Source organism: Aedes aegypti, chromosome 2 (genome assembly GCF_002204515.2).
Source record: "Aedes aegypti strain LVP_AGWG chromosome 2, AaegL5.0 Primary Assembly, whole genome shotgun sequence".
In the NCBI taxonomy this organism is placed as follows: domain Eukaryota; kingdom Metazoa; phylum Arthropoda; class Insecta; order Diptera; family Culicidae; genus Aedes; species Aedes aegypti.
The window spans coordinates 129520412-129548095 of record NC_035108.1 but is presented as its reverse complement, the minus strand read 5'-3'; the positions used below and the strand labels follow the sequence as shown (position 1 = coordinate 129548095).

General features: G+C 36.5%; 2 protein-coding genes across 4 annotated transcripts; one reads left to right on the top strand and one right to left on the bottom strand.

The window, feature by feature from the left end:
• Positions 1-5295: 5295 nt before the first annotated feature.
• On the top strand, positions 5296-6656 carry LOC5568749 (phosphoglycolate phosphatase 1B, chloroplastic). The gene is made up of 2 exons (XM_001658076.2): positions 5296-5836; positions 5902-6656. The coding sequence occupies exons 1-2, from the start codon at positions 5429-5431 to the stop codon at positions 6451-6453; spliced, it is 960 nt and encodes a 319-aa protein (XP_001658126.1). The 5' UTR covers positions 5296-5428; the 3' UTR covers positions 6454-6656.
• An 8286-nt stretch (positions 6657-14942) lies between these two features.
• Positions 14943-27544, bottom strand: LOC5568746 (glycerol-3-phosphate phosphatase). Of its 3 annotated transcripts, none has more exons than XM_021842360.1 (5): positions 27455-27544; positions 26266-26418; positions 16640-17400; positions 16187-16569; positions 14943-15375 (listed from the first exon to the last, which is right to left on the bottom strand). In XM_021842360.1, exons 3-5 carry the CDS (start codon positions 17036-17038, stop codon positions 15201-15203), a joined length of 957 nt encoding a protein of 318 aa, XP_021698052.1. In that variant the 5' UTR covers positions 17039-17400; positions 26266-26418; positions 27455-27544; the 3' UTR covers positions 14943-15200. The 3 variants fall into 3 exon arrangements, with proteins under 3 accessions (XP_021698052.1, XP_021698051.1, XP_001658125.1); XM_021842359.1 differs by having other exon boundaries at positions 27403-27485; XM_001658075.2 differs by lacking the exon at positions 26266-26418 and having other exon boundaries at positions 16640-17274; positions 27403-27485.
• Positions 27545-27684: the final 140 nt, after the last annotated feature.

Here is a 27684-nt window from a genome sequence, read left to right as displayed (position 1 = left end):
GAATATATTCTAGCAATATTAACAACTTTCAAATGAAGTCGTCTGACATTATTTTCATTTGCAAAAATAATTCCTTATATTAAAAACACAAGACCTCGTGAGCGGTTATTGGACCACTAGGTATTTTTGTGTGTTCCAATAACCGCTCATGCAAAAAATTAAACAAAATTTTAAAGAAATGTCGATTTCAGTATACAACTACCGACACGAATGCCAAACGAATGGTAAAGTGTCGCTAATAAATAATAATAATAATAAGTATACAACCATCTTTATTGCAGTAGTAGTTATGGTTTGACCATAAAAAAATCAGGATAAATAACGAAATTCGAAACAATCCTTTTTTTTAGTAAATTCGTCACGAAATCTGTTTACCGTGAGCGGAAATAGGAACACTTAGATCCAGTAACAAATGCATTCATTTCATTTTTATTTTGCCGCTGATTACCTATAATTGGAGCTACATTACGACATAAAAATAGTATTGATCGACACAATAGTTATTTTATAAAAAACATTTGAACACATAACTTTCCTTAGATGAGCGGAATCTGGTGCACTGATGGTATTCAATAACTTGTATATTAACACATGAATAGAATAAGCAAATTGAATTAAGGTACCAATAAGAAAGGAATCATCAAATGAATTTTGTTGTTGACGAACATGCCCTAACAACATTGATTTTAACCTGTAAACATAAAAATCTACAAAGATGTATAACATTAACTTCATTACATCAATTTTGATTTAAAATTGGTTTACGTTTATGAAGGAATTGGGTTGTTTAGTGATGAAAAATTCACAGTTTTTTATAGCTTGATCGAAAGAACACATTTTTTCTAATTGTAACATTGTAATTGATTTTACTGCACTTTAATTTCTTAATTTTCATATAGTAAATGATTAAAAAAGATTTCATTCCGTCGACTGAATTACGTTTCAATTTACATAATGACAGCTCGTCCCGAAGTAAAATTTGCCGAGGGGTGATTCAAACGCGATTTCCATACTAAATTCAAACGTGTTTTAAAAATAGTTCCAGGGCACGAAAAATTGTGAAACTTTGGATTCTGGCTCAGTTTTTAACGAATCAGAAATGTAAAAAACAGGGTACCCTAATAATGAAAACCTTATAAAACAATATATAAAATAGCTTACTTAAGGTATCATAATGTATTTATGGGAGTAGGGCCCCCACAAGACAATAGCCCCGGGCCCCCAAAATTTGTAAATCCGGCCTTGTGTAGGGGGAGATCCCCCAGTACCGGACAGCACCCAATACCGGACAAAGTCGAAAAATTGAGAAATCATGGTCCAATCAAGATGGTGTATTAGTAGAAAAGAAAGCTATTGAGGAGACTAATGTTTGCGTAGAATAACACATCCTTGAAATATGCATGCTTTTTGTAAAAAGTAGAAAAGTTTGGAAACCTTAAAAAAAATGACGTATCGCCATAATTATGAGCCTTTTTAGTAATTATTTTGAATATGATAAAATACTTTGGATCACGCAAACATGATCAAACATAATCCTCATTTGATAGTATGAATTTATTTTGTACCATAATTGAACTAAATGTGGACAAATTACAATCTTGGTTAAGCACCTAATGTCCCCCAGTTTCGGACAGCTTGATTTGTTATGTGATATCTTTGTAATTATTGCACCAGTGTTTCAAAATACATTCATTTTTCATGGATTCCGTCGATCATGGTATCAAACATGCAATAAAATTAAGAAGAATGAACATTCAGAACAACATCGTAAAATGTGCTATTTTTCATCATATATGAATGAGGTTTTTGATGGACATCTTGCAAAATAAGAATAACTCAAATTGTTCTTGTAAATGTTGTAAATGCTTTGAATTAGCAATTATATACTATTCCTATTGTAAAAACATTCAATGATGTTCAAATTTTCAGAATTCGAGCCATTCCAGATTGTGTCCGGTAATGGGTGCCACCTTTCAAGATCGATCAATTTGGTACTAAAATACATCATCAAAATGCAATGTCAAAATTCATTTTTATATATTCAAATTTATTTTTGTACACTATAAAAAGAATAATATTTATCATAAATGAGTAACAGATACACATAAAACCAATATTTTTCGAATTATGAATTTAATGGCTTAAGTGTCCGGTACTGGGGGATCTCCCCCTATAGTATACAGTATTGGACAAAACATTTGCAACTTTTTCGATTTTCCATACAAAATGACCATCTTTGGTAAGCTAGATCTCAGTTATATATCGTTCGATTTGAATGAAATTTTCACAGATATAACTTGAATTTTAACATATATTTTTGAGTGATTTTTCCAATCACGGGTTTATAAATTATAACGGTTTATCTAAAGTGAAATTTTCGACGAAAAATTCAAAACTATTTATCTCAAAATCTGATAGCCCTACACAAAAACTGTCTTCAGCAAACTTGTTCACCTTGTTAAAATCTACAACTTTGCTGAAGATACCATGAAGCTATTCCTTCAATATGTTTAGTTGTGTCATTTATAAAAAATCGTCAAAAAATTGACTTTAGTCAAACCGTTACTGCTTTTGAACTTGTGATTGGAAAAATTACTCAAAAATATATGTTAAAATTCAAGTTATGTCTGATGTTCTGCCAAAATTTCATTCAAATCGGTCTATAAATAACTGAGATTTAGCTTACCAAAGTTGGTCATTTTGTATGGAAAATCGAAAAAGTTGCAAATGTTTTGTCCAATACTGTAGCTGCCCGCTTACCCTTAAATAAACCAGAAAACTTCCAGCGTTTTTGTGAGCCACAATGCGAATGGATTGATTTTTTTATTTTTTTTATTGAAACCCTATAGGGGCATAATTACTATCTTTCCCCTATATCTAACACTGAGCGCTTAGATATCGTCTGTGATGTGATGGCTAGTAATTTCTTGTAACGTTTTGTGCGCTCCGGGAAAAGTCACGTTGTTGATAAATGAATATCCTGGATCCACGCACATACAAAACATCTTCCTTGATAAGAGCTATTAACCCTCTTTTTCCCACGACTTTGATTGACAATTTCTTGAAGTGCTTGAGCAAATAATGTTGCAAATGGTCTACACCAGGCCTGCCCAACCTTTTTGAACCGCGGGCCAAATCGCAGAAATAATTTTGTGTCGCGGGCCACATTTTTAAACGCACAAATATTTCCATAAAGTCTGGCAAAAGCCTGTAAATGAAGTTCAAAAAACCTGACAAAAATCAGTGAATGGAGTCAATTTCATTTGAAGAAATCGAAAAAAGAAAAGCTTAACAGCAATTAAGCATTCTGCTGGACATTGTGAAAATCCCTTACAAAATTATATGATAATATAGTCCAAAATATTTAGAATAGAATCTATCCTAGAATGATACTAGAATTTTTTTCAAACGTACTCCGAATTTTGTCAGTATCCGACTTAAAATTCTTAGCATGAACCGGAATGATAAACTCTGATCACGCTTTTACGAAAATCCTGGTAGGAAGTGGTAAAGAAAATCACATTTCTTTAATCGCAGTACTCAGTTGAGATAAAATGTCATGTCAAATGGGGCTCTCTGAATTATTTTTTTTTACCCATCCACTCAAGGAATTGCTTTATTTTTCTCGAGCGAAACAGCAAACTCAGTTTTATCCACGAAAGTCGTGTCCAGAATTCTTAAAAAATCCTGTTCAAGATTTTGTAAAATGCCCGCCTTTTCTATAATCCTATCAAGGATAAATGTCGAATCAATGAATGAATGTACAGTGATACCTCCATGAGTCGATGTTCCATGACTCGATATCGACTCATGGAACCATACTAAAAACAAAATTTCATGGTTACTATTACTATACATACTAAAAACAAAATTACATGGTTAGGGACCATCATCCCTATAAGCAGGTTTGCAAAGGATTGCTGTTCCATGACTCGATATTTCCATGAGTCGATGGTCCCTTCAATATCGACTCATGGAGGTTTCACTGTAGATGGAAGTCATGGTAGAAATATTGTTGAAACACTCCGAATTCGAGATTTTGAATTTGAATCATCCATACAATTCGATATCTAAGAAGGTTAAAAAACAAAACAATTTAAATAATTACTAAGCTAGAATATGATATTGAAACTAAATTGAAAATTTAATAGTCTTGGTATGGTAACTTTGGGTTGGTAGAATATTCAGCGGGCAAAATATAAGAAGAATCTTCGAACCCTCCGCGGGCCGCAAAAAATGGAGTCGCGGGCCGGATGCGGCCCGCGGGCCGTACGTTGGGCAGCCCTGGTCTACACTTTTCGAAATCGGTTTATTTTTTTGTTTGATTGTTTATCAATAGTTTTACTATTGAAACTCTTAGTTTACTTTTGGATTAATCTGCTGAGTATAGAATATTGTAGTAACTATGTATTGCATAGCATTCATCTGGTTCTCAAGTTTGTCGAAAACGAATGGAGCTCTGGAACCACCATGGAAAAGAGAGGGTTAAATTGATTGTCCTCATTTATTCAGTATTGAAGCATATTGGCATCAATTCGCTCACAGACGGTTATTCGCTCACTTCTCAACTACAATTCAAATACAATTATGATCGATGTATGCGATCGATCGATACGTTGCCTCTTATAGAATATCATTATCATCATCGTTTTCAATTGAACGATAACTCACAAACCCGTAATCATCAACTCAGATAATGATCAAGAACCCATTTGGGCAGTTTGTGCAAGTGAGCTAAACAGATGATTCATGGTACTCAGTAAATAATGGAAATGATTTCGATATCACCATATAGCGTGAATAGCAATCCTTTCTAATAGTTGCCACTAGTTTTAACATTCAGTTTTAAAGTCATGTTCAGTAGCATAACATTTTGTAGCAGAATTGAAATTTTATGAGCATAATTTACAATTCATAATTGCAATCCTGTTAGCCAATTTGAGTGACTTAAAACTCAATGGCTGTGTATGATCAATCTTGTGTAGCAAATTTAGAGTCATTAGATTACAAACAATATTGATACAAACTTATGATTTTTTTCATCAATATTTTTATCAGAATTTTATCAGGTATTAACATTTCACTCAATTCAGTGTCCACATATTTCCGCATATGAACGATATTGCCACGAAAACCGATCGAAAGAATAAGATAGCTTATCAGTGAGATACTGTTATTCGAAACAATGCTCTTCTCGGTAGAAACAATCACATCTGTCGCTTTCCTATCCGCAACATGGGCTAACCATGCAGATCTCCTTTATCTCTCTCGACTATAAATAGGGCCTTGAGGTCACTCACCGCTTCAAAATTGAACTACTATCCAGAGAAGAAAGTTAAGTTTTATATTCAAGTGACAAAGTGACAGAAAACTAAGTGTATTCAATAGTTGTTTTAAATAAGTGTGTTAATAAGTGTCCAAAATCAAAATGCCTGCCATCACGAACCAGATGACTCCAATTCGTCACGTTCTGGATTTGTCCAAGGAGGAGAAACGACAGTTTTTAGATTCGTTCGACACCATCATGTCGGACTGTGATGGTGTTGTGTGGGACTTTATCGGCCCCATTCCCGGCGTTGACAAAGCCCTACCGCTGCTTAAGAAGAAGGGCAAGAAGCTCGCCTTCATCTCCAACAATGGAATGCGCACCATGGAGGAGTACAAGCAGAAATTCCTCAAGTTGGGGATTCCATCACATGAGCTGGACATTGTCCATCCGGCTCTGACCACAGTACGTTATCTGAAAGCGATCAACATGACGGATGCGGTCTATTGCGTTGCTACCGAGGTGTTCAAAGACTATCTCCGAAACGAGCAGTACACGGTCCTAGATGGGGTATGTAGCTTTGCTTGTGTGTTAAACCACCGTGATCTAACCATGTTGCCTTTTCCCTTCAACAGCCTGACGATCGTTTCGCTGACGAAAGAGCGGCCGATTCGGTTCGCGTGTTCACGGATTTCTTCACGGAATCGGACAGCCCCCGGGTTGGTGCGGTCGTTTTGGATATTGACGTGAACATCTCGCTGGCGCATTTGATGAAAGTCAAGTGCTATCTGGAACGGAATCCGGACTGCATCCTGATTGCGGGTGCCACCGACTATATCGTTCCCCTGGGCGATCGAATGGACGTGATCGGACCGGGCTACTTCATCGACATCCTGGAACGGGCCACTGGCCGTGAAGCGTTGATTCTCGGCAAACCGGGTCAAGCTTTGGCCGACTTTGTTCTGGAACAGTTCAACGTAAAGCGACCCAAGCGAGTGCTGTTCATCGGTGACATGCTGCCGCAGGACATGGGCTTCGCATCGTTATGCGGGTTCCAGAAGCTCCTGATGCTCAGCGGAGGCACCACCCTGGACATGGTCCGGGCGCAAAAGGTGCCTGCACAGCTGCCCGACTTTTACATGAACAGCTTCGCCGATTTTATCCAGCTGTACAAGGATGTACAATAATGGTTAAACGATTTCTATTAGTTTTGAATGAATCTATTCCACGTTGCAGCTGGATTGCAACTTCACTTCTTCGGGAGTGTTAGTGCGCACCGCCTAGTAAGTGTTACTGTGTAACCACTGGCCTATGACTTTGCATATTTTGTAAGGGTGTACACATCGATGTGATATTTTTACAATAAAATGTGATATGATTGTAAGTGTAATTCAATTGTTTTTTTTTTATTTACTCGGAGGGAAGAAGCGAAGACGAATGCAGCAAAGCAAAAAGAGATCTAAAATAATGATATACCTCGAATGCAATGGTCTTAATAAGGAATTGGATTACTTTCAGTGCACCAGTATCCGCTCATGCCCCTATTGCCGCCCACTAGTGTGAAAATTGATTTTTCGTGTCAAAAACTAACATTTTTCGCACGGATATTTTTAAGCAGAAATAACAACTTTCAAATGAAGTCGTCTGACATTATTTTCATTTGATAAAATAATTATTTATAATGACCTCGTGAGCGGTAATTGGATCACTAGGTATTTTTATGTGTTCCAATAACCGCTCATGCAAAAATAATAAACAAAATTTTAAAGAAATGTAGATTTTTGTATACAGCCCTCTTTATTGCAGTAGTAGCTATAGTTTGACCATAAAAAACATCAGCTTAAATAATGAAATTCGAAATAATGCATTTTTTAATAAGTTCGTCACGAAATCTGTTTACCGTGAGTGGAAATAGGAAAACTTAGATGCAGTAAGAAATGCATTTAAATATGTTGTCATAAAAGTTTTTCAAATTTATTTTTATTTTGCCGCTGCTTACCTATACTTGGAGCTACATTGAGACACAAAAATAGAATTGATAGACACAAGAATTATTTTGTAATAATCTTTTGAACACATAACTTCCCCTAAATGAGCGGAATATGGTGCTCTGATGGTACTCCGTTTAATGTTGCGTGCAAATCTGATCTAAATTGGCTTCAAATGCGGTAACACAAAGTGGTCAAACGATACAGTTTCACTGAAACAGGCATAGGAATCCACATAATCCTGGAAATAGATTTTGTCAGTTTCTGATTCTAAATTCTATGTAATAATATGTAAAATGTAATAAAAAATAGACAGGTTTAAATTAAATCATGAACAGGATTCCCAAAGAATTCTGGAAACGACTTTCAATGATAACACGGCCAGGATTCTCATAGAATCTTTAACGGAATTCTCACAGAATCTTCAACAGGGTTCTTTCAGAATCTTCAACAGGATTCCATAGATTTCTAGCCAGAATTTCGATTTCAATACGTAATTTTCTTAATGCCTTCTTTTCCATGGTACCTTCAGAACTCCATTGATGTTGGACAAACTTGAGGCAAACCGAACCATGTGTAATAGTTACTAGAATATGATTATATTCTCATCAGATTGATCCAAAAGTCAACTTATTTTAACAATAGTAAAACTTTTGATAAAACAGCAATGTACTTATGAAAAACAATTATTTTTTTGAACTGATTTCGAAAAAATTAGAACATTTGCGTCATTGTTTGCGTTTGTTATAAAAGCTTGAGTGTGATTTATTCAAATCTAATTCAACAAATATGTTTGTTGGATATAGTCAATCAAAGTTGTGGGAAAAAATGAATGGGTAGAATACTTATGAAAAACAGCATTTTCAAAGATAAGGATTCTGAAATGGATATTGAGCGAGATTCTGGAGGAATTCTAGGCACAATTATTAAATAAATCCTGGAATTTTCTCTTTATTCTGACCAAGATTTTCACAAAAAATGATCAGGATTTTCACAAATTCCTTACAAGGTCCAATATAGGGCTACGAATAATACTAGGCCGGGTTCTGGCAGAATTCTGAGTATGTTTCGTATAAAATACCGGGAATCATTCTCACAAATGCCGAAATTCTGGGGGAAATTCTTAAAAATAGCCAGGTCAAGATTTTTTCGGGATTTCCTACAAAATGCTTAGCAGCAATTTTTTTTTGATTTCTGCTAAAGAAATTTGCTTCATTTACTGACTTTTTTCTGATTCCATGCCAATCTTTGTGCATTTAGGCTTGCCACACAAAATTGTTTCTGCGATTTAGTCCACGGTTCAAAAAGGTTGGGCAGATCTACTTTAGCCAGTGCTCAAGAATTCTAGATGGTCTACTCTGACTGAAAGTTTATTTGTATATTGGTAGACTTCGATCCTATGAGCCAGAAAACATTATTTGTCATACTGTAGTAGAGACCGAAATTGAAATGATTAAATCTGAAAGAGTCTTACGAAATGATGTCGAAGGATTATATCGATCTAGAGATTTCAAAGATCTTAAAGATTTGAACTTGGTTCAACTGTAATAGTAGTAATTGATTGTTATTGCCATATAACTTGTTCAGTCAGATTGAACTAAATCAATGAACGGCGTACTTTCTCACAATCATGGGAACTGATGAAATTATTATCGTACTAATTACTGGCGAGTAGGGGAAGGGGTGGTAAAATGAAAACCTTAAGAATATTATCTAGTTTATAATAGAAAAACGAGGAATTTGTACAGTTCTATCGCACATCGTCAATAATAGGGATGTTATCTATAGCAGTGACACGAATTCAGGCTAAAATAGCCAAATTTTCATATATTTTTAACCCATTCAAACATAAAAACAATTATCAAATTTGACATCATATCATAACGATATTCACCTCACTAAAAAACCTAAAGACCTTCGAGCTAAAAGTTACGTCAGTTGTGTAAAACCTGTAGACGAATTCTAAAAAAAGGCAATCCAACTGATTTTGTAATATAAAAATACTAAAAAAAATGGAATAATTGAAAAAAGCAGATACAGGTCGGACTCGATTATCCGGAGTATCGATTTTTTTTCACTCCGGAAAATCGAATCCTCCGGTTAATCGAATCACTAAGAAAAAAATGAAATCTTCGATTAAAGAACTTAAATATTCTCTTTTTTGTTGTTTTATTTAACTGTTGCGGCGGCGTAACCAGAAATTATTTCTAGGAACAGTAGGGGTCTTTACAAGATTTTTTTTTTGACCAGCATACACAAAAAACACTTTTTCAAACCCCCCTTTTCTTAAATAGGTTCAAAACTGCAAAACCATCCATATTGTTTATTACAATACCAAATTATCTCAGATTTATGCATAAAAATTGAAAAACAAAAACATCGAAATACTAATTCCGGATAATCGAGTCTAAAATTCCGGTTAATCGAATCCCGGATAATCGAGTCCCCGGATAATCGAGTCTCCGGATAATCGAGTCCGACCTGTATACGGAACTTAATGTTTATAGGATTTTTTACAGAATACTTCGGGGATTACATAGTAACTAGACTGGCCCGGCTTTGGTACTGTTTGGTTCAGGAAAATTGTTAAGCACGTTCAATTAGACCCAGAAAGTCAAAAACACTACTTGATATAATAGTGAACAATATTGTAGAAGGTTGTATCATGATTAAAATTGATAAAGTTAGTGTTTTAACTCTCTGAAGTACATCATACGGAGCAACCAATTGAGTTGGAATTTGGAGACAGCTTTTTTCTTACCCTAAGGCTCTAGGGGGTGCCCTGTTGAGTTTTACGACTTTTTTTGTTTAAGGGTCAGTGTTATGGTAACCATTCCAGAAAAAATGTGATGAAAATTCAGTTCAACGCTTCAATTCAATTCGGTGTTAGATATTTATGGATTTATTAGAAAAAATCTAAATGCAATGCAGGGAAATTTCTACTGAAATTCCGGTATCAATTTGTGGGGAAAACCTAGGAGAAGTAGTTATTCTCTTGAAAGAAATGCTACCCGAATAGAAGAAAATGACTAATATAATTGGGTTATTTGCAATCAAACTCGAATTTGATTAAAAGTTATACCAGGGATTTTTTTTTTTGAAAATCTACTCTTCAAAGTTTCAGGAGTCTTCAGCCTCACTGTTTCTACAGAACTACTGCAAAATAAACCACAAGTTCTTTCGTTGCTAAAGCGGTCATTAGTCTATCTCAAATCACAATCATTAAAGCATTAAAATCTATTTTAGAGACTTTTTCGAGTATTCGTCTATGTCTAAGTTCATCACCTTCAAGAATTCCTTTATCCAAGAAATGTCTTAAGGCATTCATTTTTGACCTCTTTGACAAAATACATCTGTAATTTTGTTTCCGTGAGGATGTCTATGCCAAGAATAAGAAGAAGAATTCCATTTGGGAATTTCATTCAACACATTTTTAATGGATTCTTCACCTAATTCATCATTTGTTTTCTGATGTGATCCTATTTCCTCATCACCTTCAGAAATTTATCTTGTTTATTTGTCCAGACAATCGCTTCTCTATATATTTCTGGATTTATTCCAGCATACTTCTTAGAATTCACGTAACATTTACTATAAGAATATGTCCAGGAATTTCTCAAAAAATTTTCTACCATGTAGGAAAAACTACTGTAGGAAAATTACCTAAACTTGTCCAGAGTTCTACAAGCAAGTTTTTCAAGGATTTCTTCCTCTAAAATGCATAAAAAAATCCTCCACATGTCTGTTGTTATTTGATTTTTTCTGATAGGTAACACAGAGCAACAAAAATGTCCCTGTACGTCACAATTTTTAGTTACAGGTCGCCAAAGTTGTAAACTGATTATGATGTTTACATGAAATTTAATGTATGATTTACCAAACTATTTTTGTGATCTTATTCAGCAAGCATGCAAAATATGACTTAAACTTTCATTTCAGATATAATTTGGTTGAAATTGCACGATTAAATTTAGATTAAATTGATTTTTCAACATGCTTGCAGTCTCCATACAAAACTTTTCGTTTCTTCGTTTCTCTTATATGGCAAAATACAATACTTTTCGTAATCACCAAAAAATAACATTTGCTGTCCGGCATTGTTGCAACATGCCCTGCCCATCGTATCCTTCCAGCTTTGGCCACCTTCTGGATACTGGGTTCGCCGTAGAGTTGGGCGAGCTCGTGGTTCAGCCTTCGCCGCTACACACCCGTTCCTGCACACCGCCGAAGATCGTCCTAAGCACCCGACGTTCGAAGACTCCAAGTGCTTACAGGTCCTCCTCGAGCATCGTCCACGTTTCATGCCCGTAGAGGATTACCGGCCTTATGAGCGTTTTGTACATGGTACATTTGGTGCGGGCGTGAATCTTTTTTGACCGCAGCTTCTTCTGGAGGCCATAGTAGGCCCGACTTCCACTGATGATGCGCCTCCGTATTTCACGGCTAACGTTATTGTCAGCCGTCAGCGAGGATCCAAGGTAGACGAACTCGTCGACCACCTCGAACGTATCCCCGTCTATCGTAACACTGCTACCTAGGCGAGCCCTGTCGCGCTCGGCCCCACCAGCTAGCATGTACTTTGTCTTGGCTGCATTCACCACCAGTCCAACTTTTGCTGCCTCGTGTTTCAGGCGGGTGTACAGGTCTGCCACCTTTTCAAATGTTCGGCCGACGATGTCCATATCATCCGCAAAGCAAACAAATTGACTGGATCTCGTAAAAATCGTACCCCGGCTGTTAAGCCCGGCTCTCCGCATAACACCTTTTAGCGCAATATTGAACAACAGGCACGAAAGTCCATCACATTGTCGTAGTTCCCGGTGGGATCTCAACGAACTGGAGTGTTCGCCTGAAACCTTCACACAATTTGGCACACCTTTCATCGTCGCTCTTATCAGTCTCGTGAGCTTCCCGGGAAAGCTGTTCTCGTCCATGATTTTCCATAGCTCTACGCGGTCGATACTGTCGTATGCCGCCTTGAAATCGATGAAAAGGTGATGCGTTGGGACCTGGTATTCACGACATTTTTGGAGGATTTGCCGTACAGTAAAGATCTGGTCCGTTGTCGATCGGCCGTCAACGAAGCCGGCTTGATAACTTCCCACGAACTCGTTTACTACGGGTGACAGACGACGGAAGATGATCTGGGATAATACTTTGTAGGCCGCATTTAGAATGGTGATCGATCGAAAGTTCTCACAATCTAACTTGTCGCCTTTCTAGTAGATGGGGCAGATTACCCCTTCCTTCCACTCCTCCGGTAGCTGTTCTGTTTCCCAGATTGTGCCTATCAGCCGGTGCAGACAAATGGCCAGCCTTTCCAGACCCATCTTTATGAGTTCAGCTCCGATACCATCCTTACCAGCAGCTTTATTGTTCTTGAGCTGGTGAATGGCATCCTTAACCTCCCTCAAAGTGGGGGCTGGTTGGTTTCCATCTTCCGCAGTACTGACGAAAGCATTTCCTCCGTTGTCCCGTCCTTCATTACCTGTGCTCTCAGCACCATTCAGATGCTCGTCGAAGTGCTGCTTCCACCTTTCGATCACCTCACGCTCGTCCGCCAGAATGCTCCCATCCTTATCCCTGCACATCTCGGCTCGCGGCACGAAGCCGTTGCGGGATGCGTTGAGCTTCTGATAGAACCTACGCGTTTCCTGAGACCGGCACAGCTGTTCCATCTCCTCGCACTCCGTCTCCTCCAGGCGGCGTTTTTTCTCCCGAAAGAGGCGGGTCTGCTGTTGCCGTTTCCGTTTATAGCGTTCCACGTTCTGCCGGGTCCCTTGCTGCAGCATGACCGCCCACGCTGCATTCTTCTCCTTCAAAACCTCCTGGCACTCCTCGTCGAACCAATCGTTCCGTCGACTCCGTCCCACGTACCCGATGTTGCTCTCAGCTGCATCGTTGATGGCTGCTTTTACTGTTCTCCAGCAGTCCTCAAGAGGGGCTTCGTCCAGCTCACCCTCTTCCGGTAATGCAGCCTCGAGTTGCTGCGCGTATGCCGCTGCGACATCCGGTTGCTTGAGCCGCTCTAGGTCATACCGGGGCGGCCGTCGGTACCGTACGTTGTTAACGACGGAGAGTTTTGGGCGCAGTTTGACCATCACCAGATAGTGGTCAGAGTCGATGTTAGCGCCACGATAGGTCCTGACGTCGATAATGTCAGAGAAGTGCCGACCATCAATCAAAACGTGGTCGATTTGCGATTCTGTCTGCTGTGGTGATCTCCAGGTGTATCGGTACGGAAGGCTGTGCTGGAAGTAGGTGCTACGAATGGCCATATTCTTGGAGGCGGCAAAATCAATTAGTCGTAGGCCGTTTTCGTTCGTCAGCCGGTGGGCGCTGAACTTTCCAATCGTCGGTCTGAATTCCTCCTCCTGGCCAACCTGAGCGTTTAGATCTCCTATGATGATTTTGACGTCGTGGCTTGGGCAACTGTCGTACTCGCGTTCAAGCTGCGCGTAAAAAGCGTCTTTATCATCATCAGTGCTCCGAGTGGGCTACACGTTATTATGCTGAAGTTGAAGAACCGGCCTTTGATCCTCAACTTGCACATTCTCTCATTGATCGGCCACCACCCGATCACGCGCCTCTGCATATCACCCATCACTATAAAAGCTGTTCCCAGCTCATGTGTATTGCCGCAGCTCTGGTAGATGGTATGGTTACCTCTAAACGTTCGCACCATTGATCCCTTCCAACACACTTCCTGCAACGCTACGGCCGAATCCACGGTCCTTCAGCACGTCGGCGAGTATGCGTGTGCTCCCGATTGAAGTTAAGAGATTTACAGTTCCACGTACCGAGCTTCCAATCGCTAGTCCCTTTAGCGGTTACGGCGAAAATTGAAACATTTCGTGTGAAATGTTTCCCATACAACGAGAATGTCCGGAATTTGAAGCTGTCCGTAATATGAATCAAAACGGTATTTTGATGCTTGAGACAAAAATGTGTTCCGCCGTGTTATTAAACAAACCACATTTTGTTTATAACTAGAAACTAATACATTGGACGTGGTGCACTTTCCGACACTTTTTAATGGGATCAGCTAATTTTTTTGTCCAGTGTAACGGCGCCTGACATGCGAGTTCAATAAATATTGATTCCTGAAATGTTGTTTTCCTATACTTTTCTTTCATTCTTTATTACATCTGCTTGCCCGGGGCAAATGTCTAAAATGTCTATCTGGTATGAAAAATATAAATAAATCAATATGGTAAAATTGTAAATGTTTTTTTTTTCTGAATTATCTTGTTTGAAAGGTAGGAAGAAAGGAAAAGGTTTCGACCGTGATTGTTTTGTAAAATTTTGCAGTAGAGAAGCTAGGCAAAATACAGGACGCTTCGATGCTTACTGACTTTAAAATGGCTTGCTCAATTTTCACCACCTAATTAAAAAAAAATCAATCTTGTCGCTCCCTTGCGACGCCTGTGCACCTATTCGTTCCCATCATTTGCTTCTATAGACTCCCTTTACCTTTGAGTCGCATGACCGCTACAGCCATGGAACAAAAAAAAATGGTAGGAAGAAAATTATACCATTTGATAAAAGATAATTTTAAATTTCTTGAAAAAAATGAAAAATCCTCAAAAGACGATTCTAGTAGTTGCAATAGAATAAGAATGTAAGATTTCAGACTAATTCTGGTGATATCAATCATCTTATTTCAATACATTTATTCAATACAGTTATTGGTTCTTCGACAGACATTCTTTATTACACTTACACTAGTTATTTATATCGATACTCACAGAGGTAAGTAATTAAATGCTTTCCCTAAATATATCCTTAGAAAACTGATCACAAAATAGCTATATTTATTTAGATATCTAGTAGTCCCATGGAAATGTTCTACATTGATTATCACAACCAATCAATCACATTGAAGTGCATATGGCTATTCTATGAGTAATATTCCTTATCAATCTGATGATTTCAATCAGCAATCTTTACTCGCAAATATCCTGGTAGAGCTGAATGAAATCTGCAAAGCTGTCTGCGTAGAAATCAGGTAATTCTTCCGGTTTGTTGTGAGCCTTCAACATCTCTAACGTAGTTCCGCCACTTAGCAGGAGTAGCTTTTGGAATCCACAGCGCGATCCGAACCCCATATCTTGCATGAGCCTATTGAAAGTGAATTTTAAATCAATGATTAGTAAATAAACTTCTTCTTCTTTCTGGCGTTACGTCCCAACTGGGACAGAGCCTGCTTCTTGGGGAAGACAGTTGAAAGTCAAAACTGAGTTTAACATCTATAACGATAGCTAGATACATTTTACATGTGATTGCGCTTCTATTGCAGACTAGTATTTTATTATGATGATAGTGATATATTATAATCAGAGATGGTAGAATGTGTCTGACAAAAGTCGGTACCTATGTTTAGTCCTGTATAGCGTCTGAACAGTAGAAGCGTAATTTGCAACTCTGATAACGACAGAGCAAAGAAAACTCAACTTTTTCGTTTGAAATATAAACAACCAGTATTTTCATTAAGATTTTAAAAGAAATATTCTAGAATGATCTAATCTTAATACACCTTCTTTTTCTTCTGGGCATTAACGTCCGCACTGGGACAGGGCCGTCTTCTCAGCTTAGAATTATTGTAAGCACTCCTTCTTCTTTCTGGCGTTACGTCCCAACTGGGACAAAGCCTGCTTCTCAGATTAGTGTTCTTATGAGCACTTCCACAGTTATTAACTGAGAGCTTACTGTGCCAATGACCATTTTTGCATGCGTATATCGTGTGGCAGGTACGAAGATACTCTATGCCCTGGGAATCGAGAAAATTTCCTTTACGAAAAGATCCTCGACCAGCGGGATTCGAACCCACGACCCTCAGCATGGTCATGCTGAATAGCTGCGCGTTTACCGCTACGGCTATCTGGGCCCCTTAGTAAATAAACTACTTATCTTCAAATATCGTAATACTTACATATCTCCGATGAACAGTGTTCTCTCCGGCTGTGTCACGTTAAACTGTTCCAGAATGAACTGCGCCAGGGCTTGTCCAGGCTTTCCGAGTACCAATGCCTCCCGACCGGTTGCCCGTTCCAACATTTCCAGGAAGTATCCGGGTCCAATCACATCACGGCCATTGCTTCCCAGAGGTACGATGTAGTCTGTAGCACCGGCTAGGAGCAAACAATCGGGATTTCGCTGCAGATAACATTTGGCGCGCATCAGGTGAGCCAACGAAACGTTGCAATCCAAATCCATCACAACAGCGCCAACCTTAGGACTGTCGGTTTCTTCAAAGTATTCCGTAAACACTCGAACGGAATCAGCTGCCCTGTCGTCGGAGAACTGTTCCGTAGGCTGCAAATTTGATTAGGGATTGTTTATTAAAAATTGTTCGATTAAATGATTTATTTGTCCTTTGACTTACCCCATCCAAAACCACGTATCCTTCGTTGCGCAAATAATCTTTGAAGACCTCTGTTGCAATGCAGTAGACCGCATCTTGCATGTTGATTGCCTTCAGGTATCGAACCGTTGTCAACGCCGGGTGGACAATTTCCAGCTCATGGGAAGGTATTCCAAGTTTGAGAAACTTCTGCTTGTATTCCTCCATGGTGCGCATGCCGTTATTTGAGATGAACGCCAGCTTCTTACCTTTCTGCTTCAGCAGTTGCAATGCTTTGTCCACGTTGGGAATCGGACCGGTGAAGTGCCAAACGACTCCGTCACAATCAGACATGATGGTATCGAACGATTGCGAGAATTCACGCTTCTCCTCCTTGGACAGGTCCAAGATGTGACGGATTTGTCCTTTAGGGTACTTCATGATGATTGGACTTGAGTAGATCGAAATGAATTACGATGAACGTAGAATAAATTTTAAACTGTTTAGAGCGAGCGCAGTCAACCTGTCTATCCAAAATCAAGTTTGGAACTGATGAACTGTCCGACCCGGAGCGACCTTTAATAGAGCTGTGCACCACCTTTGCCTGTCCCGTAGGAATTTTCCATCGAGGTGCTTTCATTACAGTTGGTTCCATTTAGGTACGGATACCTTCGTTACTAATACAGTAAAGAACCGTTTCGGTGACGGATCCTTCGACCAAAATCTTCCGTTGTTCCAGGTAAGGTAGGTCATGATTACCTGCCATTGAAAGACTTTGGCCTAAGGATAGAGGATGTAGGAAACTGCAAAAACAATCAATACAGACCTATGGTATTGCATTATGTTCATTGAAACTAGTTTGATATTAATTAGAAATTAAACGATTGTTTAATAAATTTAAGATATAGTTTATCGATTTAGTTGAATATGTTATGGGAAATTTGTACTTATACTCGCTACAACTTTTATTTTAAATATAAACATCACTGACATTTCATAGACAAATAAACAGTAGGTACTTTCAATACTGAACTCTAATACAAACTCTAATGGCATAATATATACATTCAAGAGTGATTTGTTTCAAAGTTTGCCTGATTTTCAATCATTTATCAACTCACCAAGAACATTTATATTCACCTAATTTAAACTATGCCACAATCCTAATAGCTTTTGAATGACAAAAAAGGTCAATCAAGTTTAGTTGACGCAATTAATACAGTACTGACCCGATTTTGTCAGCCCCCGATTTTATCTGCCCCCGATTTTGTCTACCCCCGATTTTGTCAGCTTTTTGACCCGATTTTGTCAGCCTATTTTAAATTTATCAAAAAATTGTTATCGTCGTGTTTTACCACGTTTACATTAAAATTGATGATGATGTTTGATGTCATGCTCGCATGAGCGTAGCCAGAGGGGACAATGGCAATGTCTTTTATTAAGTGTTAAAAATCGGTATTACCAAATTAATGGAGGCGGGAGCCCCTGATAAAAAAAACTGGCTACGCACATGTCCATCGCTCTTTTAAAAGTCCATATAATCATGTAATAAGTCAAAATTTGAAAACAGGAACCAAATAAAATGACCCGATTTTGTCAGGTTCCCCATTTTGTCAGCCTAAAATTCATCGAGGGGCTGATAAAATCGGGTCCTTACTGTAATACTCTAGAACTTCTTTATTTTTAGTGTCTGTTTAGTTGTGCTTACGTACCTCTCAGAATATTGGAAAATATTTATTCGCCATGTGATACAACAATCGCTAGATTCATTGTCAAGAGCGCCAAAGTGTGAAAAAAAATGCGTACGCACCACAACAAACGAGCACGCTGTGCAATGTGAATGCCTAGCATTCGTAGTAAGCACATGTTATAGTGCGTAGTCGTAATCAACTCGCAAATTCTATGAAAATGATGGTTACGGATGCAAAAATCTAGCAACGAGTTTTATTCGGTTAAATAATTTGAAACTATGGCTAATTACTACAAGACATATCAAAATAAGACAGTAATTGACCATCCATATACCACGTGGACACTATTTGAACAATCATATATTACAACTGATTTTACCAAACGGACCTGAATACTGACGAAGGAGTCGTTTTCTAGTTCAGTAGATTTCACTTTAACACTAGATGTAAAATGGTATGCTGGGTTATCGTTCATCAACACCCTGTCAATAAGTTATTTGATTTCAATATATGAACTGTCTAAAATTATGGTTGATCAGAAATAATTGAAAATCAGATTCTCAAGATTACCAGGGTATAATTACTGTTCATAACTCAGTAAATAATAAGTATCCTTGAAAATGGAAGCTTACTTTGTAAATTGATATTTTATTTTTTCATATTATTGTTGACTAAATATCAATGTTTATCAACCTAGACGAGTTTTTCTTATCTACACTGTGCAAATGTAAAAACATTGAAAAAAAATCTATAATCCGCTATCTAAAGAATGAGAACCTTTTAACGCTATAAACTTACACTCCAAATCGGGGTTATTTGTTGATTAATCAATTAGGCTTAAATAAAAAAAAATAGTTCAAGTGTCATCAAGTGAAATGATAACAAAAAGAAAACTTATGTAATATTTGTTTTCGGAAAACATTAAATTATTATCAAACAAATCAAAAATAAAACAAACATGTGCAGTTAATACCAAAATTGGAGACAATACACAGTTCGAACGAAACGTGTAAATTTCATAGACATATAATGCACATAATTGGAGCGTGGAATATCATGGATATTTACATGATATGTTATGTAAACTTCAATTATATGTCATGTAATACAACAGGATTCTGTGAGATTACATGACATATAACACATTATTACATGACTTCAGATTACATGACGTGTAATCTTTATCATTTTTAACAGTGTACTGAAAAATTGGATTGAAATGGAGCAATGACTTCGGTTCAACGATGTCTGTACTATTTTAAAAGGCAAACTTGAGATAACATATCCTATGACTATAAGTGAATGCTATATGGTTGAAGTTTAAAAAAAAATGATTGCAATGTTTAGTTTATCACGTGGATATTGCATCTTTCGTGGACTAGCGTGGACTTTTCCGTACTCGCTATCCCTCTCTAAGTTGTCCATGTGGTATATGGACGGCTCTTGTTTTGTCTTGTGATGGGCTTCGTGGCCTTGCGGTTAGCGGCGTTAGTTATCTAGGCGTATTTTGCCACGGGGTGTGAAAAAAAAAACTACAAATGAACTTTAACACTTCACTTTTTGCAAAAAAAAAAAAATAAAATACTAAAATCACTAAGGTGAGCAAATACGGGGTGTGGGTTCGATTCCCACTCCAGTCGGTGAAAACTTTTCGTCAAACGAAAAATTCATCGCCGGACTACTGGGTGTTTCGTGTTGTCCGTTGCCTACACTGAGGAAAGCGGACGTAAGACTGTCATAAGATTTGCTTATGGAATTACGACACAAGAAAAATCTTTGAAATTCACAAGACCATCGTATAATTTTCGGCAGATGTTGTTTCCATAATACACCTTGAAGGAATTTCGTAACCAGCATTGACATGATAACAAAATCCATAGATAGTCTTATGAATTACGTTCTAATTCATTCTTGATTCCATAAGACGGTCTTGTGTAATTTGAGCTTTCGATTATAAATTTCAATGAATGAATTACACTAATCCGCGTTGATAAATAGGTTAACCAACTTGCAAAAATCAAATTTTCGTCCATTTTGTCACGCCGCAATTCGATTAAAGCTTTTTACAATTCGAATTTCTTGAGTTGGCTAAACTATTTTAACGCGAAGCAATATCTCATAGCAGAGAAAAAATATTGAGAAAAATTGTGAAGAACACTTCAATTGATGAAGGTTTACGTTAGGGGCATTCATAAAGGGATGAAGGGGGCTTACGATTTCTTAAATTTTCATACAAAAATCTTTGTTCGTATCCAATTCCACAACCTGATGGAAAAAACGTGTCAGTTACAGCGTAAATTATGATAAATAGGAAATATTTACCTTTTGATGCATTATAAAACGGAGACAGCCAGCGACAAGTCAAACACGTCAAGTTCGGAAGCCATATTGAATTTCTGATAGTGAAATGCCTGTACCGAGAAAATTTGTCTCACGTAGTTTTTCACAATGATGATCAATGGGATTCATTAGCTTTCTTATGACATTGACAATTGAAGTTATAAATTAATTACACTAGTCTTACACCTCTCAATCTCGTCGTATGAAATACACAAGTGTCTTATGAACCGACAAAAAAATAATAAAAAATGCGTTCATTAGTGTGATCTTATGAAAATCATGCGAAATTTTTGCCTCAGTGTAACGTTAGTGATCGTTCAGTCTGTGCAGCCTTTGTGCTGAAGACGGTGTGAATTGTCTTTTTGTCCTACTTAAGTATATCAAGTGAAATTAGAAGCCTTTTGTTGATCTCCCTCATTTGCGCGGATTTTTCATGACAAATAGCCTCACTTAACGGGGCTTTTTCATATTCATGTTTAGATTTGATTTTTTTTATTATACTTATAATAATTAGTTCTTCTTGTGTTTCAATACATCTTATGAGCAAATTTCGGAAAATTTGACCGAAAAAAAATCGAATTCTTACAATAGAATATCTGCTGAATACGTAAAACACCTCTCTTGATCGATATTTCTTACATTATGCTGCAGTTATACTTCAAAAATACATAGTTTGTACCGTAAAATGGGGTGTTAAGGGATGAAAAAAAAAATTCAACTCGAATTTCAAACAACTTCTAGTATGTCAATAAATGAACAAAGAACAGCCCTACCATTCTCTCGTCGTGTATATCAAAAGCCAAATACATTTATGAGGATCCTATGACAGATTTCTCAGATAGTCATGAAAATGTGTGATTTTTGACGGAAATGCAAAATGGGGTGTTAAGGAATTTGAGTATCATAAATAAAAACCCTATTTTGCCAACAACAAAACATAATCATTTTGGTCAATAACTTTGATGCTTTCATTCAATTTCAACCTTAATCAGATTATACTTCTATATTATTAAACTTAGAACTCCTGCAAACGCAAACCGTTTTATTTTAACTGCTAAACATTTCATAGTTATTGATCGTTTTGGGAACTATTAATACGTCATAAAATTGTCTTTAATATTTGTTATAGTTATATGCAAAAGGATCATAACCTATATACTATCAGTTTACGGATCCTATAAGCTAACCAGAGCAACTTCGCTATCATATAAGGATAATTTCAACAAGCTTTTAGTTTTAATAAGGAAAATACCCAATTTTCCCTGTAAATAAAATACTACACTAAACAACGTATTTGCATGCAACATCCAGTGGCATGGTCGAAAAAATACTGAAGAAAAGTGTTAAATTATGGAGCAGAAATCGAACGCACACTCAATAGCATAATATCCTCAGTGTTCGACGGGGCCGCGAAGTTTCTCAAAAAGAGCTCAGGAATGACAAAATATTATTATTGTTTTCCACTTCATATGATTACCACTAAAAGGATTAATGGCTTCAAAACCATTTCAAACTAAAATAATCATTCCAACATTCCAAACATTTTACAAGTGTGATCTAGCAAATTTTCAAAATAGTATCAAGAAAAATCCCATATTTACTTTAATACGTTGTTCCTACCAGTTTTACCGATTTTCGAGATTAGACATTTTTGGTGATATTCAGTTACAAATAAAATAGACCCCTTAACCTTTACAATGTAGTTTTACTTCACGGAACAAGCCAATGTATATTGGAGTATGACGACATAAATTGAATGAGTTAAGTAACTTGGAAAAAGAAGAAATGATAATCCTTTAATTATTTTCAAAAATAGACTTTTTCCATAAAAATTAGCAGAAGTCGGAATCTAGATGAAATTTTTAAAGATTTTTGTCTGCGTTATGATCTCAATTAAATATACTTATCATCTGAGTTACTCACATATTTTTCTTAATATTGCTTCATTGTTTTGTAGTTGGATGTATTTAACCTATAAAATTCTAACAAAAATGTTTTGAAACGTTTTTAATATCTAGACTCTACAATACTTTATTTTAAAAGACATCCCCTATCACATAATGCAGCTCACAATCTTTCGAACAAATGAAGTATTTCAGATGACTGATATATAGACTTTTGACGTTTTTGTGACTTGTCAGTGCCTCTCTTGCCCCACAGGGGTATTCAACTTGCCCGCAGCGTATTTAAGCCAACTGAAAAAACATATTTTTTGTTTAGTCATCTTATACAATAAAGTTTTTATTTTTTTGCACCCGTTGCGTTTTTTTGATGATAGAAAACATGTAATGTAATCGGTTCCACGTCATTTGAAATAAAAAATAATGGTCACATTCAGCAAAAATCGGTCTATCCTTAAGGTGCTCTTCTTGCTGCGCCCTATCCTACAGACGATTCAAAATAAAAATCTGAAGCTCTTAGTCCCATCTGTAAAAAAAAGGGATTGAGAAAATTGACTGAGAAGCTTTCAAACTCGTTTTCATACAAACAGTCAAAAAAATCCAGGGAACACTCCGTTACCTTTCCGAGATAAATATAAATATGACCAAAACAAATTTGCAGTGGGACTGACATGCGATGACTTTTCGTCATGGGACTATTCGACTTTGTGTTTTTTCCTTATTTCACCGAACAAAAAGTTTTGTCTTATTAGTGCTGCTGAAAGATCATTGTAAGTTATGTTGAAAACTTTAATGAACTCAATTTTGAACAAAATGCAGATTGGATTGACTTGCGATTCACGGTAGTAAAGTATCAATGAATATCCAATGTCGAAACATTGTACAAAAGTCGGGCTCCATATAACGAGCTGCCTTTTACGTTTTAATCATTTTAAAATATACTTAGTTTGTGATATTATTCTGATTCTTGATTTAAATTGAACTTTTTTTATTTTAATGCAGTCGAATGGGTTGGAGTCTAAAAAACGTAATAATGTGATAAATAAATAAAATATAAAATTCATATTTTGCGAATGCAATATTTCCCTAATGTTATGTACTATCTGAAAGTTTATGGTTCAACACTTTTATCGAGCACTATTCATTATTACACTTTATAAATTTTGATGATTTTTACATGGAAAACAACTCTTGTCTCAGCATGTCACCATTACATCTGATAGTGCACATTACACTACATCCTTAGGTTTTAAAAAAGTTGTTTATTTTTTTTTGTAGAAATTTTCTGGTTTCCAAGATAGAGTTTTTTTTTGCATATATCAATAGTTTACATATGATTTGACGATATTTATCAAACTAAGTTTATTTAACTGTAGTTTACGCGACAAGTTGCAGAATGATGATTATTACAGCACCAGTCGTACATTTATCCAACGAGGCTTGCCGAGTATGATGAACACGACAAAAAAAAAACATCATTTCGCAACGAGTTGCATATAACATTTTTTGCAATTATAGTTTGATTATAGTTGGAGCAATGAAGCATAAACATATTTCAAGGGTTCCGGGTCATTTGGCCGAATCCCGTTTGGCCGAAAGGGTCATTTGGCCGAATGTCATTTGGCCGAATGTCATTTGGCCGAATGTCATTTGGCCGAATACCGTTTGGTCGAATGCCATTTGGCCGAAATAGGAAATAATAGTGAATTACAGTTAGCTTATTATTTTAGTGAGTTTTGAAGCTGGATTTCAAAGAACTTATTCAGCTCATTTTTAAAGAAGGTTAATCATCATTGATAATTGGCTCTTTGAAGTTAGTTCAACAAACAGTCAGTGCTGAAAGAAGAACATCCTTAATGTAAGCAATTATTCACTTCTCTGCTAGCGGTAATAGCTGCCAGCAGAAGTTTTTGCCTTGTATTTGTAGTCAGCTTTTGACAGTAACTAAAACGGTTCTCGAATTATTGGTCCTGCTGCAGGACTGGATTGCTTCGATCCCTCGAATCGTATTAAGAAAATTATTTCTTATTTCTAATAACCGCAAATTTTGGCTTCTTCTTTTCACAACGGAGAAACTGTGAGCTTTTTCTACGTAATTGTTCGGTCAATCGGTTTACTTCTTTACTCAAGCAATGGTGCAGAGCTCAGTTCACACTGTGCAATCTTAATAATGGAGGTAGAATAAAAAGAACAGCCTATTATCAAAAGAAAGAAAAATCTCTTATGAAAATTTAAGCAAGTGCTATGCAAACAATTTTTATATTAATATAACTACAATGAACTACCGATGATTTGAAGAAGGTAAAGTTCCCAATTAAAATATAAGCTGAATTATTGCCAACAGTAACGAAACCAGTATAACTCGAAAGAATAGCCTATGCTAAAAAGAAGGCTTTTTCGAGAGTGAACAAACAAACTCTACGATTCCACTACAACTCAGAAACCATCACAGTCAACTAGCTCCTGATTCTATATTCGTTGGACGATCCGAATTCGTATATTCAAACGGATCTAGTGCCAAAACATAGTTGACCAAGTTATTTAGATATTCAGTGCAACCCGATAAATTACTATAGAGGCAATCATATATTAATTGGAAAAACTCTTAAAAGAGTGCTGAAAAGTGCTACTTTTTGATACCGTTATTAGTGCACCCTTTCTTCTGGTATGAAAAGTAGGCTATTATGTTGATCAACTTCTTGTTAAAAAGTAGACTGATATACAACGGAATTGCAAAACATATATTTATCCACTCTTCATACACATTTTGATCAAACTTAATCAAATACAAACAAAATTGGTACTTTCTATAAAATTTTGTTGCATTTCTAAAGAAAATTGCTTTTCTAAAATAACGGTTAAAAAAGCTACGTAATATGTGAGTAGAAATTGAAACAATAAAAACGTCAAAAAAACATATTCAGGTTACATATTTCTTCGATTTAGGTGATAAAATTAGTTTTGGTCAAACTTTATTTTTTCCGACCATTGTATTGTGCATTGATGCAAATGGCAAAAAAATATATGAAAACGTTTTGTCAAAAAACGCTGAAATTTCAAATACATTGTCATGGCATGTGTTTTACATATTTAGGTTAAGCTCATAGGCTAGGGGAAGTGGTTCACCAAAAATGAACTTATTATTGAGAAAAAGTAGATTTTGTATGAAAATTGACAACTATTTGAATGACAAGTTCATTCACTTCTCCTAGCTTAAGGAAAAGCGTTTTTTCGGATGCAGGTGCAATTTAATTCACCGGTTAAAATTTGAACTGCGATGGCAAATGCATCGAATAAGCTTTATTTAGTTTTGCTAAATTTGGATGATGGTGATGCTTAGCACAGAACACGTAGATATACGAAATGAAGGTAATGTTCGAAATGTTACTAAGGCTGTGAACAGTTTTACCGATTCGTTTAACTTTTAGTTAAAATTTGACAGCTCGATAGTTATTTCTCCTCCGGTTAGAAATAACCCTGCTCTGGAGCATGGTTAAACTTGACAGTGCGAATGTTATTTTCTGCTCCCATGAATTTTACAATAACTAACCATCTGTCAACTTTGTTCTGAAATAACTACTCGACTGTCAAAGCTCAAATCAGTCGACCGTGAAGTTCAATTTAACCATTTGAGGGGAAAATAACTATCGAAATGTCAAATTTTAACTTTTAGTTAAACGAACTGGTGAAGCGGTTCACAGCCTTAAAAAGAAATTAATACGAAAAAAAAACTTACTACATGAACAGTACTTCTCTGGGGAATATACCAACGTTATCGTCCAACGATCGAGGAACTAATAACTTAATGTTCGCTGATTTGCCTTCAATATGATCCGAGTCTAGTATGAAGCTTCTTTGACTGCTGTAGAGCATCTGATGGTTATTGCAGCTAAAAGAAAAAAAGTATTTTAGTTTTTTATTTCTATAGTGAACTTTTACTGATCATTAATATAACGCTTCACCAAACTTTGAGATGTGCAAAAATTCCATGTGTTTCATAGTATGATAAAGTAATTACAGCGGAAATAAAACGTAAGTTACCACGGACAACTGAGAATCCACGGTAATTGGGACCTTCAGGCATAGCTTATTTGTTGTAAGATTTTCAAGGTGGTATTCTTCTAGAATTGGAGTCATAATAACAACGAATGTATCAAACACAAAAATGTAGTTCTTTTTACTTACATATGTACTGTGTATTAGTTGTAATTTCAGTACCAATTTCAACTTGCATGGAAATTGCTGTACAATTAACGTTGATTATAGTCTCGAAATGAAATAATTGTGTTAAAAATCGGATCAACAGGAATTACAAGTTTTGAGTATCATTGAAAGCTGTTTACGTTAAAACACATATAGATTTAATTTAAAATGAAAATTAAATTGGTCTAAATTACGGGAAAAGCACTAATTTCCAACCCACAAGAAACTGTGCTAAATTTCGGATTTTCATACAAAGGCCTAAAACGTATGAACGTATGACGAAGAACATTCTTCATTTGACAAATTTGTCGTTGTACTTTTGACCATACTGTGTTGTACTTTATGCGTCACGGATTGCAATAGCATTACAGTTGACATTTACTGAAATGCTCGGTGATTTTTATCAGATTATAATAAGCTCAACAGATGTTTGAAGTCGGTTGAAAATCGTTCATAGTTCTACCGTAGATTCGGTAGATTATGCAACACAATTTGTTTGCGTGTGATTTGAGATCATACGTTTTGTTGTTTTGTTAGTCGTATTGGTATTGAACAGCTCAACAACGCATCAAACTGACCAAATGATTAATATTCATTAGGATCTGTCTCATTCACTTCCTTGCCATCACTTATTCACAATAAAATAAAACCAACCGTTTTTTTATCTTACCAATGCAGTTCCATTCTATCGCTTTCAGTAGTAGAGATATTATGATACTCACGGCCTAGTAATCAAAGTACGTTTGTACAAACTGTCCAACAGCATTATCATCGCAAAGATGATCGTTTGAGTGATCTGCTATCATCATAAAGCACTCAATTTAACAAAATGATAAGCTATTTTGCTCAACATCTTTAGGTAGCCACTCAAACCTATAATCAGAGACTTTGTTGCATCGTTGCTTGTTGTTAAAGATTGAAAGCTGTTTTGGTGGTGGATAAATAACACAAA

What these genes read in the sequence shown, in the direction of transcription:
- LOC5568749 (XM_001658076.2), top strand. Translation starts at nt 5,429, where the DNA reads ATGCCTGCCATCACGAACCAGATGACTCCAATTCGTCACGTTCTGGAT. An exon ending in AGTACACGGTCCTAGATGGG is followed by an intron (nt 5,837 to 5,901) that starts GTATGTAGCTTT and finishes TCCCTTCAACAG; the next exon opens with CCTGACGATCGTTTCGCTGA.
- LOC5568746 (XM_021842360.1), bottom strand. Translation starts at nt 17,038, where the DNA reads ATGAAGTACCCTAAAGGACAAATCCGTCACATCTTGGACCTGTCCAAG. An exon ending in GATACGTGGTTTTGGATGGG is followed by an intron (nt 16,570 to 16,639) that starts GTAAGTCAAAGG and finishes TCAAATTTGCAG; the next exon opens with CCTACGGAACAGTTCTCCGA. An exon ending in ACACTGTTCATCGGAGATAT is followed by an intron (nt 15,376 to 16,186) that starts GTAAGTATTACG and finishes CACTTTCAATAG; the next exon opens with GCTCATGCAAGATATGGGGT.